Source organism: Talpa europaea, assembly GCF_964194135.1.
Source record: "Talpa europaea genome assembly, chromosome: 7".
Classification (NCBI taxonomy): Eukaryota; Metazoa; Chordata; class Mammalia; order Eulipotyphla; family Talpidae; genus Talpa; species Talpa europaea.
This window is the reverse complement of record NC_140074.1, coordinates 124,111,094-124,135,722: the sequence shown is the minus strand read 5'-3', so window position 1 is coordinate 124,135,722 and position 24,629 is coordinate 124,111,094. Positions and strand designations below refer to the sequence as shown.

At 38.0% G+C, this 24,629-nt stretch overlaps 1 protein-coding gene and 1 pseudogene across 6 annotated transcripts in view; one reads left to right on the top strand and one right to left on the bottom strand.

Moving 5' to 3' along the window:
- Window positions 1-24,125, bottom strand: part of TLK2 (tousled like kinase 2) — a gene marked incomplete at both ends in the record, with an annotated part of 106,869 nt that extends 82,744 nt beyond the window's left edge. For 3 of the 5 annotated variants that reach the window (XM_084237586.1, XM_084237587.1, XM_084237588.1), the window contains one exon: window positions 24,043-24,123. In XM_084237586.1, coding sequence (XP_084093712.1) covers window positions 24,043-24,123 — 81 coding nt within the window. Of the gene's footprint in view, window positions 1-24,042 lie in introns of all 5 variants that reach the window. The other 2 variants (XM_084237590.1, XM_084237591.1) reach the window with 1 other exon arrangement.
- On the top strand, window positions 13,086-13,587 carry LOC311174499 (small ribosomal subunit protein eS12-like; annotated as a pseudogene). The gene has a single exon. The product of its transcript is annotated as a small ribosomal subunit protein eS12-like (transcript).
- Window positions 24,126-24,629: the final 504 nt, after the last annotated feature.

The following is a 24,629-nucleotide window of genomic DNA, read 5'->3' as shown; positions in this document are numbered from 1 at the left end:
CCTATATCAACCTTTCACACTTGTAGAAAGTTCACATATCAACATTTGTTGACTTTCTAAAATCTTCATTTTCTTCTTGCACTATACTTGAGACCATAGCACAAAAGTTAAAATGGATTAAATATAAAGGAGCACAGGGCCTCCCAGGTGGCGCAGCGGTTGAACACTGGGTTGCGAAGCTGCCCGCAGCCTCCCTAGACCTCTCCTGCCACCCGCTGCTCCCCTCAGCAGTGTACTTCGGTCCTTCTGCCTGTTCTGCTCCCTGCTGTGGCTGTGGTGAATTCTCTCACCCTCCCGCGCTTCTGACTGTACCCAGTGCTTCTATAAATAAATAAATAAATCTTTTTAAAAAAATTCATATAACGAGTGAAATAGCTAAAATATGTTTAAATATATATAAATATATATATATTAAAAAAAGGCGCACAGCTGGCAACGAGGTCAAACTACCTGAAATAGTAAAGACACACTCCATTAAAGGTTGGACCTAATGTAAAATTAAAACTAAGGGTCTCTCTACATTTTTTTCAGTCATTTTCACACCACCACAAAAGTCAGATAAGCACTCTGGGAACAATCCAATGCACAGAAACCCAAGGCACTGGCTAGTTCCTACCAATGAAATAGACAGTGCATGAAATCTCAGCTCATCTGTGTGAGAGCTCTAGATCCAGTGAACAAAAGCCTAACTCGAATAATTAAAAACAGAGCCAATGTCCTTTAATCAATTGTAAGGCTTAGAACCCACTGAATGATGAATCTCCTTGAGGATGCTATCATGCTACCAAAAATTTACAGTTAAATCTTTCTCCCAGCCTTTCCCCAAAAGGCCTTATGGTCCTTTACCAGGGTAACTGTGCACTGAGGGAAAGGATATAATCAAAGATTTTCAAGAATAACCAGACACTGACTCTGACTAACACCAATTCCAAGGCACCCTCCCGCCTGCTTTGCCATCACTGTGGTCCACCAGTCAGAACAGGTGCTCATGAAGGTCAGGTGATCAATGAAGTTTCAGCACATCTGTGGGTTCAGTTAGGCCCTTGACCCCATTCTGTGATTTTCCCCCCAGTTTCAAATTGCATAATTGGAATTGACGCAAACTTAGTAACTGGCAGAATCCCCACATGACTTCCATAATATTTCCAGTTTCACAGATACCATGATAAACGTTTAATTTGCGAAAGCATCCTCAGAAACACTCCTCTCAAAAGAGAAAAATTTTTAAAGAAATCTGACTTATTTAAAAGCTGGCCATACTGCCACACTCTAGCCTAACACAACTTTCACAACTACAAGCACCAAGGTAACTGAAGTAGTTCTTTTACTATAACCAACCTTGACACCAAGTGAAGTTAACTAATCTAGAAAACCAGAAGAAATGTTCAATTGAGTCACTCACTGGCTTAACTTTAATCGTAACAGTAGCAAACACATTTGGGTGGCATAGATATGAAGATGAAGTCCATTTATGACTTTCATTTAATTTTGACCAAAAATGGGGTGATTTTAAATGAATGACTTTGTGTTTTAGTCAACAAAGAAACATTGCAGTAAATTATCAAGAAAACCCTTAAGTAATATGAATGGCTTTTAGTACTATTTCAGTCATGTCAAATCTAATTTAATAACATCCATTTCCAGAGAACAAACAAGTCTAGCAATAACAACAAGACATTCTCTAACTGTCTTCTCTCCTGGAAACATGCCTATGGAAGTTTACATAACTTGGTCCAGATCTGGTACATATAATCAGAAAGACAAATATCAACATGTGTTGGCAAAGATATGGAAAAAGTTTAACCCTCATTACACTGCTGGTGGGGATATAAAATGGCAGGCTGCTTTGGCAAACAGTCTGGCAGTTCCTCAAAAGGTTATACTAATCACTAAAAGAAAGATCCTTGTTTTATACTAGGGTCGTCTTTAACAGAGTATCTCTTAACATTAAGACTCCCAGGATCAGTAATTCTACTCCCAGGAACATACCAAAGGGAAATAAAAACGCATGCACACAAAAACATGTACATGAATGCTCACAGCAGTATAGATAACCACCAAAAATGCAAACCACGCGAATGTCTACTGGGCTGGACAAATGGGCATTTGGATAAATTAAATGTGGTTATCTACACAATGGACTATTATTTGGTAATAACAAGAAATGAAGTTCTGATGCACGCTGTAACGTGACTGAACCTGGAAAACATGATGCTAAGTGAAAGGAGTCAGTCACAAAGACCACATACTGTAGATTCCATATACATAATATTCAGAACAAGCAAATTTAGAGACCAAAAGTAGATTAGCAGTTCACTAGAGCTGAGTTCGAGGGGATAAAAATTATCTAAGACTGTGGTAATGGTTGCACAAGTCTGTAAATAAATCAACAGCCATTGAATTGGACTATGTGAGTGAATGCATGGTACATGAATTATATCTCAATCAAGATGTTAAAAAGAAAAGATCCAGTGCATGTTGATAGATAATGATTGACACAGGAAGTACTTACAATCATGATACTAAATTGCTATTATGGTGGGTACAAAAGAGTATCAATCATAATCTTGCCATCCAGAGCTTCCGACTCATCTGTGAAAGTATTTGGTTAGTGTTTTTCCCCTCTAATTTTCAAACCCTTTATCTCACTTAAATTAGTGGCAAAATGCTGTACTGAAAATGTGTTTATACAATGATTGTTTAAAGAACAGGGTTACAAACTCAGCTTACATATTGTAACATCTATACAGATCTTAAAAATCATCTGCTGAGTAAAGATAAACAAGTTGCAGATAATAAATGTATGATTCAATTTTTATAAAAAACATACACAAAAAAATCAGCACTGCATTTTTTTCTATGGGTAAAATATGCACTTCAAATGGATAAGTACAGTCTAAAATCTAGATAGATAAAAATTCCTCAGAGCAATTACAGTTCCCATTATTACAAATACACATATCCCTTATATAGGTGAATATTAATCACCAAAAAATACAATCCTAAGGAACATGACAATGACTTCATTAAATATAGAAGCATTAGACATATCCACTACTACTTAGTTCATTATAAGGCTTATAATTTATGCTATTTGCTTTTTCCTCATCCTTTTAAAAAAAATTCTCCTTTACAGATTAAAAACTACAAAGTCAATATTTATTTACAGGTAGAAAAGAGAAACTATACAATATCCTAGAACACATTCACAGTAAAGAAAACAAAGATATGGTCATAACAACAAAAATATAAAGATCAACATAATCTAGATTTTAAATATCCCAGAATTACATAACACTCAAAGTTCAAGACCAGAAGGTTTAGGTTTCCGGCTTTTACTGTCGTGAAACAATTATCTGTAAGGAACATCCCAGCGCCATCTCCCACGAGAAACACTACAACAAATTCCCACTGTAGAGCCCAACCGGCTAATGACAGGAGGCAGGCGGCGGGCATCTAAATTCCAGTTCTGCCACTTACTGATTGTGACACAACCTTCAGCAAATCAATTGCCCTCTGGGTCTCAGTTTCCTGCCTGTAAAGTTAGGCAGATATCACTATTGCTCTTTATGCCCTTTCAAGGGCTAGAACTTAAGCTAGAAACTTTAATTTTATATAGTCAATGACTCCACCTCCTACACGCAGATCTTAGGTGTTTCCAGTTTCTACCTACCAGGGACTGAGAGTGAGACTGGGAGATATTCCACCAAGGCATGGCAATACCTAATGCTTAACTCTCAGTTCCAAATATTATACCACTAATCTATCACCAAATAGTGCATTTGGCATAGTCTAAATAGTTGCTTAGCCAGATTACTGTTACTTATGCACCTTTTCCAAGAAAAATATCGCTCAGGGTTAAACTTAAACTAAGTGGCAATTTAAACAGTGACTTGGATTAAGGTGCATTAAAGCCATTTTTATTTATTTTTTTAAGATTTATTTTATTTATGCATACAAGAACTGGGGTATAGGCAAGAGTTACAGGAGGCGAGGATTCACCAGAGAGTGGGGAGCAGAAAAGGCACCAGAGTGGGGAGCAGAAAAGGCATATCAACTGAAACACACTGCTGAGGGGAGCAGCGGGCAAGACAGGAGGGGTCTGCTGCACCATGTGGGTAGCCCCTGGCCTGGGAGGGGATCGAAATCATGCTGCAGTGGCTGGGGATAGCTTGATAGCACTGAGACTTTAACCCCTGCGCCAGCAAGGAGGCACTAAAGCCATTTTTAAATTGGTGTCTTGACATATCAGCTATGAGGAGTACCATAAGTTATGTCACTGAGAGTTTGTTTTTTCTTCTTACTGACTTACTTTTAAAATAAAGAATAGATTCAGAACACTACAAAAATTAATCTCACTTACTTGCATTTCCTGTATGGGAAAGAACGGGATGCCCGAAGGGTCTGACCAAGAGAAAAATGTACTGCTGGTACTGGCAGTTTAAGTCAGACAGATGTGGGACTGAACCACTGAATTAAACTGGGCAAATCAAATCACTTAAGCTCTATGAGCTCTGGTCTTCTCATCTTTGATGAAAGAGAAAAAAACACCCACCTTAGGAATATTGCAAACATTAAGTAAGTTAATACGATGTATTGGGGAGAGAAGTTAAACAGTGCCTAAAATACAACTGGTGCTCAGTGAAAACTCGTACCTCCTCCCCCCATACGGAAGTATGGAAGGATATGCATCCACCACCCCTTAACATGAAATTTGAACAAATCAAGCCAACCAGTTTTAACCACCCTATAAACTGTCAAGCACGTATTACAAAAAGGAAAAAGAAAAAAAAAGGTTTGCCACACAGAGGTCACACTATTAATCAACAAGTCACATTTAAAATCTAACTAGGGGACCTCACCGGTGGCGTAGGGGTTAAGTCTCAGTGCTACCACACCATCACCACTGTGGCCTGAGTTCCATCCCGGCCAGGGAGTGAACCCACACTTGGTGCAGCGGACCTCTCCTGTCTCGCCTGCTGCTCCCCGCAGCAGTGTATTTCAGTCTGCCTGTTCTGCTCCCCACTCTGTCTCTGGTGAATCCCCTCACCCCGTACCTCTGTCCTACAACCCAGTTCCTCTATTCCTAAATAAATAAATCTTAAAGAAAGAAAAGAAAATCTAAAGTGTAAAGGCTTTGACTCATCTAAATCAAAAATATTAAGCCCAAGATGGAAACTCAGCACTCTAGTTCTATTTCACCCGTCAATCTCCACTAGATTACAAACTCCATGAGGGCGGGGATCATCTTTTTTATTCACTTCCACATACTACTATAACCTTAACACAGTATCTATTACATACTCAGTATTTAATAAAGGTGTGCTCATAAAAAAATTAATGTTCTTTATTCCTTTGTACCTCAATGTCCTCATCCATGAAATGGAATACAAGGTAACTACTATTACAAGAAACAAAGAAATATTCTCACACTTCTGTTTTGGGGGAATATTTTCATATTTATACTTTTTAATGCTATTGTAAATGGCACTGCTTTTTAATTTTTACTTTCTAATTGTACATTGTTGTTATACAGAAATACAACTAGTTTTCAAAAATTGACTTTGTATCCTAGCTAAATTTTAGTTGTTTTTTATATATTACTTACGATTTGTCAGATAAGTGTGTACGTGTATGTGTAAAACATTACTAACAGGGGACTCCCTGGTGGCGCAGCGGTTGAGCCCTGGGTTGTGAAGCTGCCCGCAGCCTCTGCAGCGCCGGTTCGATCCCCGGCCACCGGCGAGGGTCCCACATGGCGCGTAGACCTCTCCTGCCACCCGCTGCTCCCCTCAGCAGTGTACTTCGGTCCTTCTGCCTGTTCTGCTCCCTGCTCTGGCTCTGGTGAATTCTCTCACCCTCCCACGCTTCTGACTGTACCCAGTGCTTGTATAAATAAATAATTTTTAAAAAATAAATAAATAAAACATTACTAACGGGGCCTCCCTAGGGGTGTAGGGGTTAAAGTCTCATTGCTATGAAGCTATCACCAGCCACTACAGCATGAGTTCGATCCCCGGACAGGGAGCAACCCACATGGCACAGCAGACCTCTCCTGTCGCATCTGCTGCTCCCCTCAGCAGTGTATTTCAGTCAGTCTGCCTGTTCTGCTCCCCACTCTGTCTCTGGTGAATCCTCTACCACCCTCACCTCTGGTCTACACCCCAGTTATTGTATGCATAAATAAACACAGGATCTTAAAAAAAAAAATTGCTAAAGACACATCTAAAAAATAAACAGTTTTACTTTTCCTTTCCCACCTATAAACTTACTCCTTTTACCTGCCTTATTGCACCAGGCTAGGGCCTACAGAGCACACTGAAGAGAATGAATCTCCTTAACTAGTTAGAAACATTAGGCTAAAAGCATTCAATCTTTCACGAGTGTGAGGTTCACTGTAGAATTTTCATAAATTCCTTTTATCAGGTTGAGGAAGTTTCCCTCTATTCCTAATTAGCTAAGAGCTTTTATCACAAATTAGTGTTGAACTTTGTTCAAATGTTTTTTATGCATCTATCACAAGGTCACTTAGCATTTCTCCTTTATTCTATTAATACAGTGAATTACATTGACTTTTAATGTTAAATGAACCTTGTAATTGGGATAAAACCCAATTGGTCATGATGTATTATCCTTTTAACATCTGCATTAGATTCAATTTGCTAATATTTTGTTAATGATTTTTGCATCTATATGATGAGAAATATTGAATTGTAGTTTTCTTTATTCTTAAAGTCTTTGTCTGGTTTGGTATCAAGGAATATTGGTCTCACAATTGTTTTCTGAAATTTGTGGAAAACGTGCTTTTACTTATCCATAAATATATCATAGCATTCACCAATAAAGCCATGTGGGTCTGGTCTTTTCTTTGTGGTAAAGCTTTTAATTACAAATCATATTTCTTTAGTAAATATGGAGTTAGTCAGATTTGCTTTCTACTTTATTTCAGCGTTTTCCTTCTATTTAGTTTGTTGTTTTTCTACCTTAAGGCAGAGCTTAGATCAATTATTTTAGATTTTTTTGAAGCTCTGCTTCTTTCTATAGGACTTTTAGGGGCATCACACAAATTCTGTGTTTTTATTTTCATTCAGTTCAAAATATTTTGTTTTAAATTTCTATTTCTTTTTTTCATTGCGGTAACATTGGTTTGCAACACTGTGTATGTTTTAGGGGTACAGGTTCACACATCTTCAAACATGTTACCACACCCACCACCAAAGTGCCAATATCAAAATATTTTCTAATTTCCTTTGTAAAATCTTCTATGACCTAAAGGCTATTTAAAAGTATGTTATTGAACTTCCAAATATTTGGAGATCTTCCAGAGAATTTTATTTTTCTTATTTAATTCTATTACAGTCAGAGTACTCCATATGATTTCAATCCTTTTAAATTTGTTGAAACGTGTTTTATAGCCCAGCATATTAATTATTTTGGTAAATGTTCCAAGGGCACGTAAAAAGAATGCGAGCACAATGTTCTATAAATGTCAATTAGGTATAGTCTATTGATAGTACTGTCCAAATCTATATCCCATGCTGATTTTCTCCCTGCTTATTTTACCAATTATTGACAGAGGATGTTGCAATTTCCAACCATAATTGTGGATTTGTCTATTGCTCCCTTCGACTGTCAGTTTTTGCTTTGCTATTATTGGATGCATACACATTTAAGGCTGCTGTCTTCTCAATTAATTGATCTTCTTTTCATTATGAAATGTGCTTTGTTACCTCTTACAATAGTCTCCTTGTTCCGAAGTTTCCTTTGTCTAGTACAAATATAGTCAGTCCACTCTTTTCATACTTAGTGTTTATATAGTATCTTTCACATTCTTTTAAAATGTAAAGATACAGGTTAAGCATAAAATGGATTTCTTGTAGACAGCATATAGCGGGATAGTATAACAAATATTATTTCCTTTCGACGCGAGTGCTAGACTATAATTTACTTAATTATTAATATAATTTGGTTTAAATATACCATATTGCTAATTTTTCCCTATTTGTCATATTATTTTTGTTTCTTTTTCCTCTTTTCTGTCCTTTAGGACTGAAAAATATTTTTTAAGCATTTTATTTCATCTCCACTAAGGGATTACTATTATCTTTATTATTTTTTTAGTGGTACATATATTTAACTTATCATTGCCTTCCTTCAAATAATCTGATTACTGAAATTAATAACATAGCCTGATGTCAAAAATTCATTGCAATGAAAAGTTAATAAAAATGAAAATTTGTTAGTAAAAACAGAATCCCATTACAGCAAATGTTACTATAAAACGTATGCATTAACAGGACACTGGTTAAATGATGGTTCATCTGTACAGTGGAATAGTAAACAGCCTTGAAAAAGGAACAAAGAAGCTCTATATGCATTAGCAAAACAATTTTAAGCATGAAAAGTGAAATACATAATAGTGTCTATATAACATGCTTGTCTTTGTATTTTAAAAAAATGAGGGGTAGGGCCTCCCCGGTGGCGCAAGGGTTAAAGTCTCAGCACTGTCAAGTTATCACCAGCCACTAAAGCGACAGTTCAATCCCCAGCCAGGGAGCTAACCCACACGGTGCAGCAGACCTCTCCTGTCTCACCCACTGCTCCCCTCAGAAGTGTATTTCAGTCAATCTGCCAGTTCTGCTTCCCATTCCATCTTTGCTGAGTCTCTCACCCACAGCACCTCTGGCCTACACCCTAGTTCTTACATGCATAAATAAAAGAAATCTTTAAAAAAAAATGGGAGGGTAAATATATGTATGCATTTGTGCACATATATTAGCACATATATGTATTATCTATATAAACAAAAAGTAAAACTGCTTATAGTAGTTGTTTACAGGGAGGGCAACCAGATAGATATAAAAAAAGCATACAGGAGATATTTCACTGTATATTTTGGACTACTGAATTTTATATGATGTGAATATATTACCTAGTCAAAATTAATTATTAAAAACTAACACTTCTGCCCTTGACACTAAGCTCTTTTGCGAAGCTTCAGGAGCAAATTATTCTGCATTATCATTCTGTGATTTATTTGTTATAATATTATTATCAGAATTTTTTCTTAGGTTGTTTACCTATAGTAGTATTTCTCAGCAACACAGAAAAGTCCCATCCTTCTACACACAATCTGACCCCTGAGCAAATTAAATTACACGGTCTTCTTTTTGGCTAAAGTACTTCACATCACTGTATCTACCATCAGCTCTGTGCCACAGACGCCTGGATCCATGTGTGCCTGATTATAAGTGCCTCTAAAGTATTTAGTGTATCGGACTGATTTTCTTTAATCCTTCCTAATACCTAGACACGGTACACACTCAGTAAAAGTTGGTTTAACTCAACAGCTAAAAAACACAGCACTGAAATTTCAAATAGCTATTATGTCTCTTTCCCTTCATCTTATTCAGATTACCATATAAGCAGGTCAAATGCTGTTCAAAAGTTGATGGGATATTTTATGTCTTGGCTCTAACTGGTCGATTGTTAATATAATAGAAACTGGATAAATTAGGTTTGGTTTGATGCTAGTAGCTTCTGCTAAATGTGAACATTAAATCTGGCTGCTAAGGTTAATTAATGTAACAGAAAATATCCTAAACTGAAGGCACCATCTCCTGAGATAAACTGGCCATTCGCATTACGTTTTAATTTCACAAATAATTCTTGCTATTCCTCAGAAGTCAGGCGGGCAAAATGGAAACAAAATTAACTCCAACTGGAGCAGAAATTTATGAGATAAGTCACATATTTATCCTTTGCAGAAGCCAACTTATCAGTAATACAGGTCACATCCATTACAACAGACATCGCACCTTGTTATCTTTATGTGGGCAACATTAACAGTCTTCATAGGATTTAACATTGGAGGCAATACTGGTTAAAATAAAATTCTAATTCAGGGGGGTGGGGGGCGGGAGGGGAAGGATTGGGGTCAGAATGGGGCGTTTGCAATTGTATGGGGGAATATAAAAATAAAATTTAATATTTAAAAAAATAAATAAAAATAAAAGTCCAAATCTATCCTTAAAAAAAATAAATAAAATAAAATTCATTAATAGATGAGTCAAAAATTCATACATCAAAATACATGTGTACAAAACATACAGTGATGTGTAACCATTATCAAAAAAAAAATTCTAATTCAGCAAATTTGTATAGTCACTTGTTATTATTCTGCCTGAGAGGGGAGGAGGAGCTGAAGGAGACTTGGATGAAGACTTGGAGGAGACATGTGGAACGGAGATGTGAAGAAATGCTTGTTTCTGGGCCTTGGACTTATACCAGGTACTTAGGTGACATGGAAGGAGACATATGGAGTTGAGACATGTAGACACTAGGAAGAGAACTGGTTGAGAGATCTCTGGGGAGGCTGACAATAGCAGCTGTTACCTTGATTTACACTCTGACTTCGCTCTTTTCATCCCTGACTGGCCTGGCTTCTTCTGTCCCTTTCCTATGGTTCCCTGCCAGAAGGTACCTTAGATTTATGGCAGGATTTTGGGCCTCAGTAGCCCCACGTTGGGCCAGTCCTGTTTGGCTGGGCATTTACCCACAAGAAGATAAGTAATTTGGGGTGTTTCATTAGGAAACTTTATCCTTTCTTCCTTCCTATGCACACTAATCCTATTAAGGTTCTCTTCTATTAAAGTTCTTTCACACTAAAAAGGGTATGCTTTGTCTTTAAGGAGCAGATGGCAGAACATATTAAGAGCACGCAAGTTTGGGAGTCCAGGAGTACCCCTCATTCTGCCCACTAACAAGAGCGGCACAACCACGTGACTATATTTAATGTCACTATTAAAAAACGGGCTAAAATGACAAATTGCATTAGTATATTTAAAGATTTATTTATTTATTTATACAAGCACTGGATACAGTCAGAAGCGCGGGAGGGTGAGAGAATTCACCAGAGACAGAGCAGGGAACAGAACAGGCAGACTGATGAAATAAACTGCTGAGGGGAGCAGCGGGCGGCAGGAGAGGTCTGCACGCCATGTGGGACCGCCCCCACGGCCAGGGATGGAGCCAGCACTGCAGAGGCTGCGGTCAGCTTCGCAACCCAGCGCTCAACCGCTGCGCCACTGGGGAGGCCCTGCGTTAGTATATTTACCACAATAATAAAAAATGAGGTTTAATGACCAACTTCTTTATCTTCCTCATCTAGTTAGGATTAGGAATAGATACCCTTTCTTTGTGAATATTCTTAGAAAACTGCTCCCCTTCTATTTTCCTCACTGCTGTCTTCAGAGCACACTTATTGGGGAAAGCATTTGTCTTGTTCCTATGGTACTTTTTCCACCACCATTATTTTATTCTGTGCAACCCAAATTCCCAAAAGCATACACAAATAAAATGAAGGGTTTAACAAGGAAAGAATTTTGGCAAGATTTTATTGTAGCATTTGCTCCAGAGGGTTTTAACTCCACTATTCATTCTTTGGTACTCATTTATGTCTAAATGGATTTTGGAAGTTTATTATCCCCTACCTCAAATATGGCTCTCCTTTTTGGTGTAGCTCATTGAAAATAAATTTTTAATTTGGACATGCCTAGAGCTGAACTGACCTCCAAGTGCTCTGGCTAGTTAATATCTTTTTTATTTTTAAAGATTTATTTACTTATGCATACAAGAGCTGGGGTGTAGGCCAGAAGTGGGGGGTGGGGAGAGGATTCACCAGTCTACAGAACAGGCAGACTGACTGAAATATACTGCTGAGGGGAGTAGTGGGCAAGACAGGGGATGTCTGCTGCGCCATGTGGATCAGCTCCCTGGCAAGGGATCAAACTCATGTCCCACAGTGACTGCGCAGTGGCTGCTGATAGCATCATAGTGCTGTGACTTTACCCCCTGCATCACCAGGGAGACCCTGGCTTGTTACATCTTAAAAGGTACAAGTAACAAAACCAGATTATTCCAATTTCAATCTATTGTTAGAGCACATGCACTTTTTAAAAAATCGGCAAGTTAAAAGAGTAAGATACAACTATAATGAAAAATCCATTCTTAGCTCTGCATCCCAAACTGCACAGAAAATTACCAATTAAGTTTCAAAACCAATCAAAATTCTCTCTTATGACCATTTGACTACTAGCATTCCTCAGCACAGGTATTACCTGTTAAGGAAATGGCACCTCTTATATCTGGTGGCTATTGTAGAATGACTATGGTCTGTTGTTAAATAGTAAAGATAAAGTTCTAGAAGATTAGGTATTGGGAGTGGAAAGAAAATTAGATACTAGGAGCGAACAGGTAAAACTAATAAACCAAACTGAGAACAGTTTTCCCTAGCACTCCGGATCCTTCAGATTGCTCTAATCTGCAAAGGAATGTTGCCTGGGTAGAGAAGCAAAAAAACCCCAAATTATAAAACAAGATTTCCCATGAAAGTTCCTATGTGGGGAAAAAAGCTGACCAGAATATCAGGACCAGGTCAGGCATCAGGACCAACGACTCTATAATAGAAACTCTGTGGCCCCACGTAAAGCCAAAAGGTTACTCCCAATGAACCAAACAGAACAGAGATGAAAAGGTGAACCCTTCTGCAGGTCAAAGGCACCAAGTTCTCCAGGAATGACTTTATAATGTGCCTACAGCCTAAGGGAGGAATATCTGGGATGAAAAAAAGCCAAGTCTCTTTTTGGATTAGGAAAACATGGTAACTGCACCATAAAAAAATGAGAATTGCCCAAGATCACTTTGTCATAGTTAACATACTAGGAAGCAAATTCTAAACTCATCCACTCCACGACATATGGTAGCATCAGCACCAAATCAAACCTACCACTAAGACCCAGACAAGGTGGAGAGAAGGACAAGAGTGATCAAGCCAAATCACCCCTTGACTCAGATATTAATATTAATTAAAGCATTAATAATATACCTTATTTGTTTTCCTTCTTACTGTTTAAAAAATAGCTAAAAAAAATTTCAGTTGAATCTTTATTTAACCGAAGTAAACAAAGAAAATAATTAACATAAATCCTCTTTCCAACTCAGGCCTCTGAGTCGCCCTCAGATCTGGTAGAGGCTCTAGTACATTGAAGTTTCAGCTCCATCCATAACCCACCGCCACGGCCGAGGAAGGCATTACTGCTGGAAGTATTATGGACATTACCACTGCTTTGCAAGAGGGGCTGAAGACTGTCTTCGCTCATGATGGCCTAGCATGTGGAGTTCACGAAGCTGCCAGAGCCTTAGACAAGCGCCAAGCCCATCTCTGTGTGCTTATGTCCAACTGTGATGAACCTGCATCTGTCAAGTTGGTGGAGGCCCTTTTTGTTGAGCACCCGATCAACTTAATTAAGGTTGATGACAAATAAAAACTAGGCAAATGGGTAGGCCTCTGTCACACCGACAGAGAAGGGACTCCCTGTAAAGCGCCTGGTTGCAGTTGCTTGGTAGTTAAGGACTATGGCAAAGCATCTCAAGCCAAGGATGTCATTGAGGAACACTGCAAATGCAAGAAATGAACAAAAAAATTTGGCTGATCCAAAAAAGAAAAAAAAAAAGAATTAGCATAAAAGACCCTAATGGTGAGAAGAGACAACAATAGTACCAACCACATATAGGAAGGAAGGAAGCAGATGAGAAGTGCAAAATCCCAAGGGGGAAACTAGATATGAATTCCTTAGCCAGCACTGCACAAGAGCTTGTGCATTTTTTGTAAGTGCTAAATAGTTTTATATTACTGCCTAAGAACAGTGAAATAAGGAACTACTGTACTAAAATCCTTACGACAAGAACTCAGAAAGGTAAGTCTAGCGCACGCGCGCGCACGCACGCACACACAATTATTTCTATTAGAAGGCAACTGCTGATATAATTCTAAAGAAAAAGCTTTGAAACTTAATTATAATTTAGGAGGTCTGGGGAGTACAAAGAGAAAATAAAGTCATAGCCCAGGACCTGCCCAATGCAGAGAATCTGGAAAACTCACCCCATATTTTAAATACAAGGAACACAAGGGCTATCTTTTCAAGATAAGAGCGACCCCAACATAAACCAGCTGTCATGAAAACTCAATGTAGAGGGTTTATATAGATCAGACAAATTTAAAGAGACAATTAATAAAGGTGACGATAGATGAGAAGAAACTACCCAGTATTCAACCCTGTAATACAGAAAACAGGATAAGAGGCATAGAAAACACAGTGAGTATCTTTCTTAGAAAAATTCTAACACATGGTTAAATGGAATGACAGAGGAGAAGACAGAAATAGAGCAGAGGCAACAGAGTATTCTAGAACTGATGAAAAACAATCCAGATTCAAAAACCCAGTGAATTTCAAGTAATCCAATCATCCACACAAAAATCTGCACACAGATGTTTGTAGCAGCTAAAACTTGAAAGCAACCAAGATGTTCTTCACCTGAAAGCAGGTGAATGGATAAATTGTGGTACGTTCAATGAAATATTTTTCAATGTTAAAAACAAGATGAGCTTGGGCCTCCCTGGCAGCGCAAGGGGTAAAGACGCAACCTATGAAGCTATCTGCAGCCGCCGCAGCACGAGTTCAATCTCTGGTCAGGGAGCAACCCACATGGCACAGCAGACCTCTCCTGACTCACCCGCTGCTCCCCTCAGCAGTGTGTTTCAGTCAGTCTGCCTGTTCTGCACCCCACTCTGTCTCTGGTGAATCCTCTACCTCCCCCCACCTCTGGCCTGTATCCCAGTTCTTGTATGCATAAATAAATAAATCTTTAAAAAAAAAAAAAAAGATGAGCTACCAAGCCATGAAAAGAAAAGGAAAAAAACTACAAGTGAAAGAAGCCGATCTGGAAAGGTTATACACTACATGCTAACTATATGACATTCCAGAAAATACAAAACTATGGAGACAATAAAAAGATTAATTAAAAAAATCAAGACTGTGGAGGGAGGGAGGAAGAACAGTTGAGTAGAGTAGACTACTCTGTATGATACTATAATAGACATAGTCATTAAGTAATCATGCATTTAACCAAACCCACAGAATGCACAAAACCAAGAATGAACCCTAATGTAAACTATGGACTTTGGGTGACAATGATGTATCAACGAAGACTTATCAGTTGTAACCAATGTAACATTCAGTTGTAACCAAATGTACCATTCTCATGGGGAATGCTGGTAAAGGAGCAGGCTACACAGTTGTGGGGGCAGGGGATACATGGGAAAAGTCTGTATCTGTATCTCCCACTCAATTTTGCTGTGACCCTAAAACTGCTCTAAAAAATAAAATCTATATTTTTAAAATGTTCAGTTCCCCCAAAATATTCAGATATAAAGCATAAAAAAGTAAAAAATAGAAAAAAAAAACCACAAAGTAAATTAAAAAGAAAAAAAAAGGTAAAATTAGAAAAAGGAAAGAAAAAATTTTCTAAAGATTTATTTATTTATGCATAGAAGAACTGGGGTGTAGGCCATGGGTGCGGGGGTGGGGGGCAGCGGTAAGAGAAACACAGTGGGGAACAGAACAGGCGGATCCACTGAAATACACAGCTGAGGGGAGCAGCAAGCAAGACGAGAGGTCTGCTGAGCCATGTGTGGATGAGTTCCCTGGCTGGGGAAAGAACTCAGGCACCCAGGCAGTGATAGTACTGAGACTTAACTCCTACACCATCAGAGAGGCCTGTGGAGAAAAAAATTTTAAAAAGCAATCCAATCTACATATTTCTCCCATCTCCATATTGTTCCTGCATTATAGTACAGGAAATCAAGGACAAAAAGAAAATTTCAAAAACAGGTGAAGATGGATTACCTTCTAAAGAATGGTAACATGACTAAAAATAAAAAGGACATAAAGGAAATTAGTGGACAACAGTGAACAATGTGCAGATGAAAATAACAGCCAACTGAAAATTTTAAGCCTAGCAAAATACCATTCAAGAAAAAAAGCCCAATGGAAACTAGGCTTTTGGTAGCAATCAAAATGTAGCACACATAAATATCAACTATAATGCTATATACCTGACCCATATATAGTTGTAAAACAATGTTAATTTCATTTTTAAAAAATTTAAGTAAGGGCCTCCCCGGTGGCGCAGCGGTTGAGCGCTGGGTCGCAAAGCTGCCCGCAGCCTCTGCAGCGCAGTTCGATCCCCGGCTGCTCCCCGGCCACCGGAGGAGGGTCCCACATGGTGCGCAGACCTCTCCTGCCGCCCGCTGCTCCCCTCAGCAGTGTACTTCGGTCCTTCTGCCTGCTCTGCTCCCCGCTCTGGCTCTGGTGAATTCTCTCACCCTCCCGCGCTTCTGACTGTACCCAGTGCTTGTATAAATAAAAAAATAAATAAATAAATAAATCTTTTTAAAAAATTTAAATAAGATTTTTAAGCAGATAAAATGGGGCAATAATCACTGGCACACCAACAATAGAGTAATTCCAAAGAATATATTCCAGGCAAAAGAAAGAATATTCTAGATAGAAGGGCAGAAATGCAAAAAGGAGTGAAAAACAAATAAAATGGTCAGTATGTAGGTTGCGCTAAATGAATACTGATCTAGTAATAACCTGTAGACTCTAAAAAATATGTGTGTGTGTGACACTAATGATAAAGGACTGATCACAAAAATCTACAAAGAGCTGATGAGACTCAACAAAAACAAAGAAAATAATCCAGTCAAAAAATGGGCAGAAGAGCTAAAAAGAAAACTTCTCTGAAGAGGAAATGCAAATGGCCAACAGGCATATGAAAAAATGTTCAACATCACTTGTAATTAGGGAAATGCAAATCAAAACTACAATGAGATACCATCTTACACCAGTGAGAATGGCACATATTAAAAAAACTAGCAACAACAAATGTTGGCAAGAATGCGGAGAAAAAGGAACTCTCCTGCACTGTTGGTGGGATGCAAAATGGTCCAACCACTTTGGAAAGTTGTGTGGAGATTTCTTGACCTACTAAACATAGAGCTTCCATATGATCCAGCAATTGCACCCCTATGTTTATAGCAGCACTATTTACAATAGCTAAGCTTTGGAAACAACCCAAATGCCCAAAAATAGATGACTGGATCAAGAAGATGTGGTCCATATACACCATGGAATATTACTCAGCATTCAAAAAAGATAAACACATGCCATTTGCAGCAACATGGATGGCGCTGGAAGGGATCATGCTCAGCGAAATAAGCCAGAAAGAAAAAGAAAAATACCGGATGGTCTCACTTATAGCAGGAATCTAGAAAACTTAAATAAGGGACCAGGAAAAAGAATAACCATAAGAAAGAAAATACCAAAATCAACAAACAACTATGAACCAGAGACACTCTATGGGGGGTGGGGGGCAGGGAAAGGAGGGCTTGGGGTCAAAATAAGGGGGTTGTAATTGCATAGGAAATATAAAAATAAAATTTAAATACAAATAAATAAATAAAAGGTGTAAGATAAAAAAACATGTATGTGTGAATGTACACACACACCACACAAATGATGACACATGACAAATATTTGCATTTATCCAAATTTCATGAAATTGTACTCTAAATCTTAGTTAATAATAATGTATCAATACTGGTTCACCCGTTAAAACAAATCTACCACACTAATGCAAGATGTTAACAGCAGGGGGAACTGGGTTTAGGGGTAATAAGCATATGGGGAACTCTGTAATATTCTGCTCAATTTTCTGTAAACTTTACTCTAAAAACTAGTCTATTAATTAAGTATATATATTACAATTAAACATAGCAAAAAAACAGCATGTGAATTGGGAAAGGAATAAATGAATTTAAATATTCAAGGCCCTTATACTGACAAAGAGGGCAAAGATACTAACATTACTCTTTGATGAGTTAAGGATACATGTTATAATTTCTGTGGTAATAAACAAAATAGGAAGAGTATATAGTTTTCAAGCTAGAAGAGGGGGAAATGGCACGTTAAAAATAACCATTTCAAATAACAACTGACAAAACTCTGAAGGCAGGGGAAGGAAAAAAACAAAGTATGGAAATGTTTCTTTATCTCTCATAGAGAATTAGTCAACAATGAAAAAAAAAAAAAAAATCCAAAAGAAGGTAAGAGAAGGGCCTCCCTGGTGGCCCAAGGGGTTAAGCACAGCACTATGAAGCTGTCCACAGCCTCCGCAGCATGAGTTCATCCCTGGCCAGCCAGGGATCTGCTCACATGGCACAGCAGACCTCTCCTGTCGTGCCCGCTTCTCCCCTCAGCGGTGTATTTCAGTCAGTCTGACTTTTCTGTTCCCCACTCTGGTGAATCCTCTTACCCCGCCACACCTCTGGCCTGTACCCCAGTTCTTATAAGCATAAATAAATAAATCTTTAAAAATAAAAAAGAAGGAAAAACGAGCGTAAGAGAATTTTAAAAGAAACACAAGGAAGGACCTCACTGGTGGCACAAGGGATTAAGTCTCAGCACTATGAAGCTATCTGCAGCACGAGTTCAATCCCCAGCCAGGAAGCTACCCACATGGCACAGCAGACCTCTCCAGTGTCTCCCACTGCTCCCCTTAGCAGTGTATTTCAGTAATATGCCTGTTCTGCTCTCCACTCTGTCTCTGGTAAATCTCATCACCCTCCCCACCCCTCGCATCTCTAGCCTACACCCCAGCTCTTGTATGCATGAATTAATAAATCTTAAAAAGAAATGTAAGGAAGATTTAAGCCCAAATTTATGTCATTGCATTAAATGTAAATGAACTAAATCTTCCAATTAAAAAAACAACAGTTTTGAGATTCACTTTAAAAGAATAGAATGAATGTTAGTTACCAAGATTAACTGACACGGGTGACGGCTAATTTATTCTGCTTTCATCTTCTCAATACACTTTTCTAATTCAACAAAAATGTATTCACTTTATACAATGTACTGAACATTTAAATAGAGACAGAGCATCCAAGTTCTCAAGGAGACTACAGGGAAAACATGGTTACTATTATAGTAAAAGTAGGTTATCAAGTGTTAAAATGATAGCACTGATAAGATAGATTGGTGAAGGTACCTGGAAAAGTCCAAAAGAAGATACGCTGTGAAAAGTAAACTGAAAGTGCATAAAGCAAATAAAAGAGGAAAGCTAGAGGAAACAGCACAAGTCTACTCAGGCTCCCATGATAGTTTGCATTAATCATAATGTGAAGTAGCAGAGCAAAGCAGAGAGGTGTAGACAACTGGCCATGAAGTCCAAAAGTTAGAATAGGAAGGTTTAACTTTATCTAGTAGGCAGCAGGAGCCTTTAAAGCAAGGGAGTAACACAATATTGGTATTTTTACCAATATAACCAATGGCAGTTTAGAGAAAGATGAATGGGATAGGAGGGACTGGCTATGACAATTATGAGTGATAAAGGTCTGGATTAAGGCAAGAGTAATAGGGACACACAAATGCTTGAGAAATTTCAGAGAAAGAAAAGCCATGAATTACTATTTGATTACATATGAAATGGGAGAACATAACATAAAGGTAAACACACTAATAAATTTATCAATAGTGCCTTAAACTTTACCAGTAAAAGTGTAGACTATTTTTCAGTATTTATGCTTCCTGAGCACCGTCTAACTATGTATTAAATATAAAATACCCAAACTTTTTTTTTCCACTACTGGAACTGGCATATGAAACAGTTTACACTAGATATACATAACTGAAACCTAATTGCTGCAATAAGTTGGTTAAACTTCTTTTTAGAGTCAAATTTCTTCCCTTTACTTATAAATTTATAAGGAAAGAAAAGAGATCATTGTCTCTAAGAAGACATCCATGGGGGGGCCTCCCTAGTGGTGCAGGGGTTAAGACGCAACTTATGAAGCAATCCTCAGCCACTTCAGCAGGAGTTCGATTCCCAGCCAGCCAGGGAGAAACCCACAGGGCGGGACAGACCTCTCCTGTCTTGCCCGCTGCTTCCCTCAGCAGTGTACTTCAGTCCATCTGCCTGTTCTGTTCCCTACTCTGTCTCCTGTGAATCCTCTCACCCCCTGCATATCTGGCCTGTACCCCAATTCTTGTATAAAATAAATCTTTTTTTTTTAAAAAAGAAGACATTTATGTGTGTATATAGACACACAGATAGATAGATACATAGATAAACAGATAGGTAAGTATATAGTCTCGCCTCAGGTGTAATAAAATGATGGTTCTTATTGTCCCAAATAGACAATCCCACTTTTTCTCATTTTGCTCCTTTTTAATGCCATCAGTATACTGCAAAATCCTTTTAATTCAGTATCACCAAAATCAGAACAGTAGCTTAGAGGAGAAACTAGAAAAAATGACCCCATGAACATTTTCTTTTACTTAAACATATAAACATATATTATCAGTCTTTCGTCGTTGGTCTTTTGAGTCACAGATCCACTGACTGCAGCTCCACAGTCTCACAGACCACACCTACTCTGCATCCTCTAGTTTCCAGTTTCGCTTTCTTTAAGTGAATCAAGAACTTAAAAAAAAAAGATACTTGCCAAGGATCTAAGTGATGATTTTTTCCAGATTAAAAAAAAAAAATTTCCTTATTCATATTTAGTCTTTCCAAGGCAGTTAACTTAGACTTCACAGACTCAACAGTTATTTTATTTTGCAATCATATTTCACTGGTATACACAATTTTGTAATAACTTATATAATTGTAAGTACAAGTTGTCATAAATTAATTCTTGGTAAGGAACAATACAATGGGCAATCAGTATGTCTTATAAAAGAGAATGGAGATTTATTAAGACTAGGATCCTTGATACAAAAAATCTAAATTCACCTTTTATTGTACTTGGAACAATACCTGACACACTGTAAGTAATTATTATTATAGTATTGATAGCATTAAAATTCAACTAGGAACACCTAACAGTGTATGCAAGGGTAGAAGTTTACCTACTTTACATAGTCTCCAGAATCACAGACTCAACCTATACTTAAATTGTTAAGGGAGAGCAGAGAAGGGAAGCTAAACAGAAACAGGTCCTCACTGAAAACAAACGAAAAGATACTACAGTTTCACATTACTAGGAACAAACTCTCCAGTGCTAACTGAAGAGATCTTAAAGAAGTGGGATAGTTCACATATCAGGTCAACAAGAAAAGAAGACAGTGCACAATCCAATTGAACATTAACACCTTAAAAATGCTAAGAAGATGACTGGTTAGAGATCCTAACAAGGAGCAGCTAAACTAGAGGAAGAATGTAAGCCACAGCTTCTCAGTGCACATCAGGATACTTACTTCCTCTATCATCAATTCACAAGTGACAGAAAAACATCACTCTATTAAACAAAAAGTTACACAATGCATCCCAAAATTCAAAATAAATGATTTTTGGTCTACCAGGTATTCTAAATAACACATGCTAGTAAAAGGGAAACAATGCATATAAACAAATATGCAAGAAAATAAAAATCTACAAATAGAAAAACCTAAATGTAAGTAGCACAAATTAAATGTAAGTAACAAATGTGGTGCCCTGGCCATTTTGTTTTAGACCAAATTTTGAGATGTATATTTAATTTGCAGTTATAAAAAACTTGAAGAAATGTGACAGGAGCTCTACAGTAACCAGGAAGTTCAAAGACTGCAGCTACTTAAAACACTCTTGTCCACTAAGAAAGAATCCACAGTGGAATGACTTTCTTCCTTCTATGGACATCAAAAAGTACTGAAAATGTTCTGGTCAGGAGAAACTCAAGAGACAGTGCAAGAGGCTGCAGCAATCCCACTAGATGGCACTATCACAAGAAAGTCACTCTGCTCTCCCACACTCCATCAGCAAAGGGCTGAAACCTCTCTTGATCTTTGCAAAACTGAAAGCTGTCATCAACACAGTGCCATCCCCTTGAAAAATTATAACCCATAATGAGGATTCAAAGCAAGGAACAGGAGGTTTTCCTAAAGCACCTTTTCTCTTAATGCTAAGGTCCCTCCCCACTCCTATTTCAAATTGGTGATCCAGAAGATATGTCTTACAAGTAAAAAAACAAAATGGAGATTTTCTTTTTCCTAACTCTGCAAACAAACTACAGAATAATTCACTTGCTTTTCTTCCCAAGTTTCTCTATTATAGGAAAAAAACACTCTCCTCCTAACCCTAAAATACCATACGCATTATAACCAACATATCAGTATTTACCACAACTGGAAATATCAGAATAACATTCAATTAATGGCATAAAGACATGCAAATGTAAATGAATTTCTTTCTCTATGTACTTATAAAAGATAGAACTTCTTCTTAATCGGAGCGATTACTGCAGTAAAGATTCCTGACACCTCACTTACATGATTTTAAGTGGGGTCTAGACAGCTATTTCACAATGTCACTCATTCTCATCACTTATGCGCTACCCCATCAAAAATACATACTGGATGTACGATCAGAACCTAAAACCGGAATGAAAAGCATCCTAACAATGAAACCTGAGGAGTTTAACTGTATACAATTTGAATACTAACTTAATTCTAACCCCGTAAGTGAGTATTTGAACAACAGATTTGGATCTGAGCCTGATGAATTCTCAAGTTAAAAGACACATCAAAGGTCATTATCAGGTAATCAATTAAATCAGACATCAATTTAATACTCAAATACACTGCTCACTTCCAGCTACTTCACCTAGATGAGAGAATTTACATTTGTACGTGTAATTTCAATATGTAACATCAGTCAGTAGAGTAGAGCCTCTCCAAAGTGCCACAAAATTTAATGACGGTGGCCAAAAGAAAACCAGAACTACAAAATGTGTAGCATATTTTGGGTTCCACCAGTACCATGTCATAGTTCTAATACAACTCTCAAGACAGAGTCCTCTCTCTGGCTCACTCTACATTGGGGGCTTGGAGGCACTATGCTAGAGGTGTCAGCCCTAATACCCTGTAGTAGGTACTTAGTATTTGTTGAATGAACAAAACTAAAAGTTATTCCAACTTACCAAAATTATGAGACCCGTCAAAAAAGTCAGTTTTTCAACTAAATCTAACAAGTTATTAACCAGAACGTTAAGACTAACGTCTAGGTCACCACGAGAAGTAAGATTTCTTGAACGGTACAGAAAGAAATATATCACATGAAGTCAAAGATCAATAATTCATAAGTCTCAAGCCTAAATAATGCAACAACCTTTTAAAATGTTTAAATAAAACAGTATGGCTATATTTTACATATTGTATAAAATCATAAATATTTTACATACTGTACTAAAATCATCCCATAAGTAAAGGAGTGGAGTAGCAGGTACTGAAGGCCACACAGGAAGCTGTAACAGTGTTCAACACCCACCCATTAATAGGGGCTTGATATTGTTTGATGCTCCCAGCATAAACACACAAGAAGGAAAAAATATGATAAAGAAAGCAGTCTGGGGGTGTAACCAAGAGAAATCTGCCAAGCCACAGATCAGGAGAACCAACAGACGAAGCAGAGGCATATTTTCAAAACTCTACCTTATACCTATGCAAAATAGCCAGTGTAATAAAGCTATGTCAATATCTTTTAATTAACAGTTCTTCTTCTGTCTGGAAAGTTTTGACAAAACAGGGCATAAAATCTAAAGAGACATCCCATTAGAATCCTTGCAACAAGATTCATGGGAAACCGCTCCCATATTAAAGTGTGTGGGGAGGGCCTCCCTGGTGGTGCAAGGGGTTAAGCACCGCACTATGAAGCAATCCATAGCCTCTGCAGCACGAGTTCCATCCCCGGCCAGCCAGGGAGCAACCCACACGGCGCAGCAGACCTCCCCTGTCTTACCCGCTGCTCCCCTCAGCAGTGTATTTCAGTCAGTCTGCCTGTTCTGCTCCCCACTCTGTTTCTGGTGAATCTTCTCACCCCCCATATCGCTGGCCTGTACCCCAGCTCTTGTGTGCATAAATAAATAAATCAATCTTAAAATAAATAAAGTGTGTGGGGAAAGAAGCGTAGACTCCCACATAGAAAACCTTCAAATAGGCTGTTAAATTGGAATGACAGGTAAGATTTAAAAGTTCACTAGAACCATGAGCCAGATCTTCTCCTCTGCAATCAATCAGTATGGTCTACCCAAATTGCTCAACTGTTTTTCAAATGTGTTTAAATTAGACTATGAACAGTATTCATGATCAAGACTTCACTCACCTTACTAACACCAACTCCAGTAAACCTGGCCTCTAATAATTCCTGCCGTCGTGGGTCCAGGCTATGCAATTCTTCCATCATTTCTAAGAAGAAAAAAAGGAGACTGTGAGACCATGAAAGCTAAAACACAAGAAGCCAAGTTTTCAGATATAACATTACTTCACTGAACGGTCACATACAGGTAAACCTCAAGTAAATACAGCAGACAACTTACTACAAGAACTAGTAACACACTTAAAGTTACAAAGTGGCTCCGAAATCCTCTTCTAGGAGAGCCACTTATTCTAACCTTGTTCCGATTTGATTTCAACAACAAATGACATAAACCCTTCATATAATCTCTCTAAAATTTGAGTGGAGGGAAAAAAACCAACAAAGGGCTAGTTTGCAAAAAAAGAAAATTCTTTCTGTCAACCTTTGAATCTAGCTGGATATTTTTTTCCCAACAGACAGGAACTAGTTCTTAAACTAAAAATGTGAATCATTAGTAAATTCAAAATAATATGGCATGAATCAGAAGCTACAAATAATTTCAAACAACACCCTATAGCCTCCTTCTCTGGAAGGCTCACCGCAGCTCATGGGAA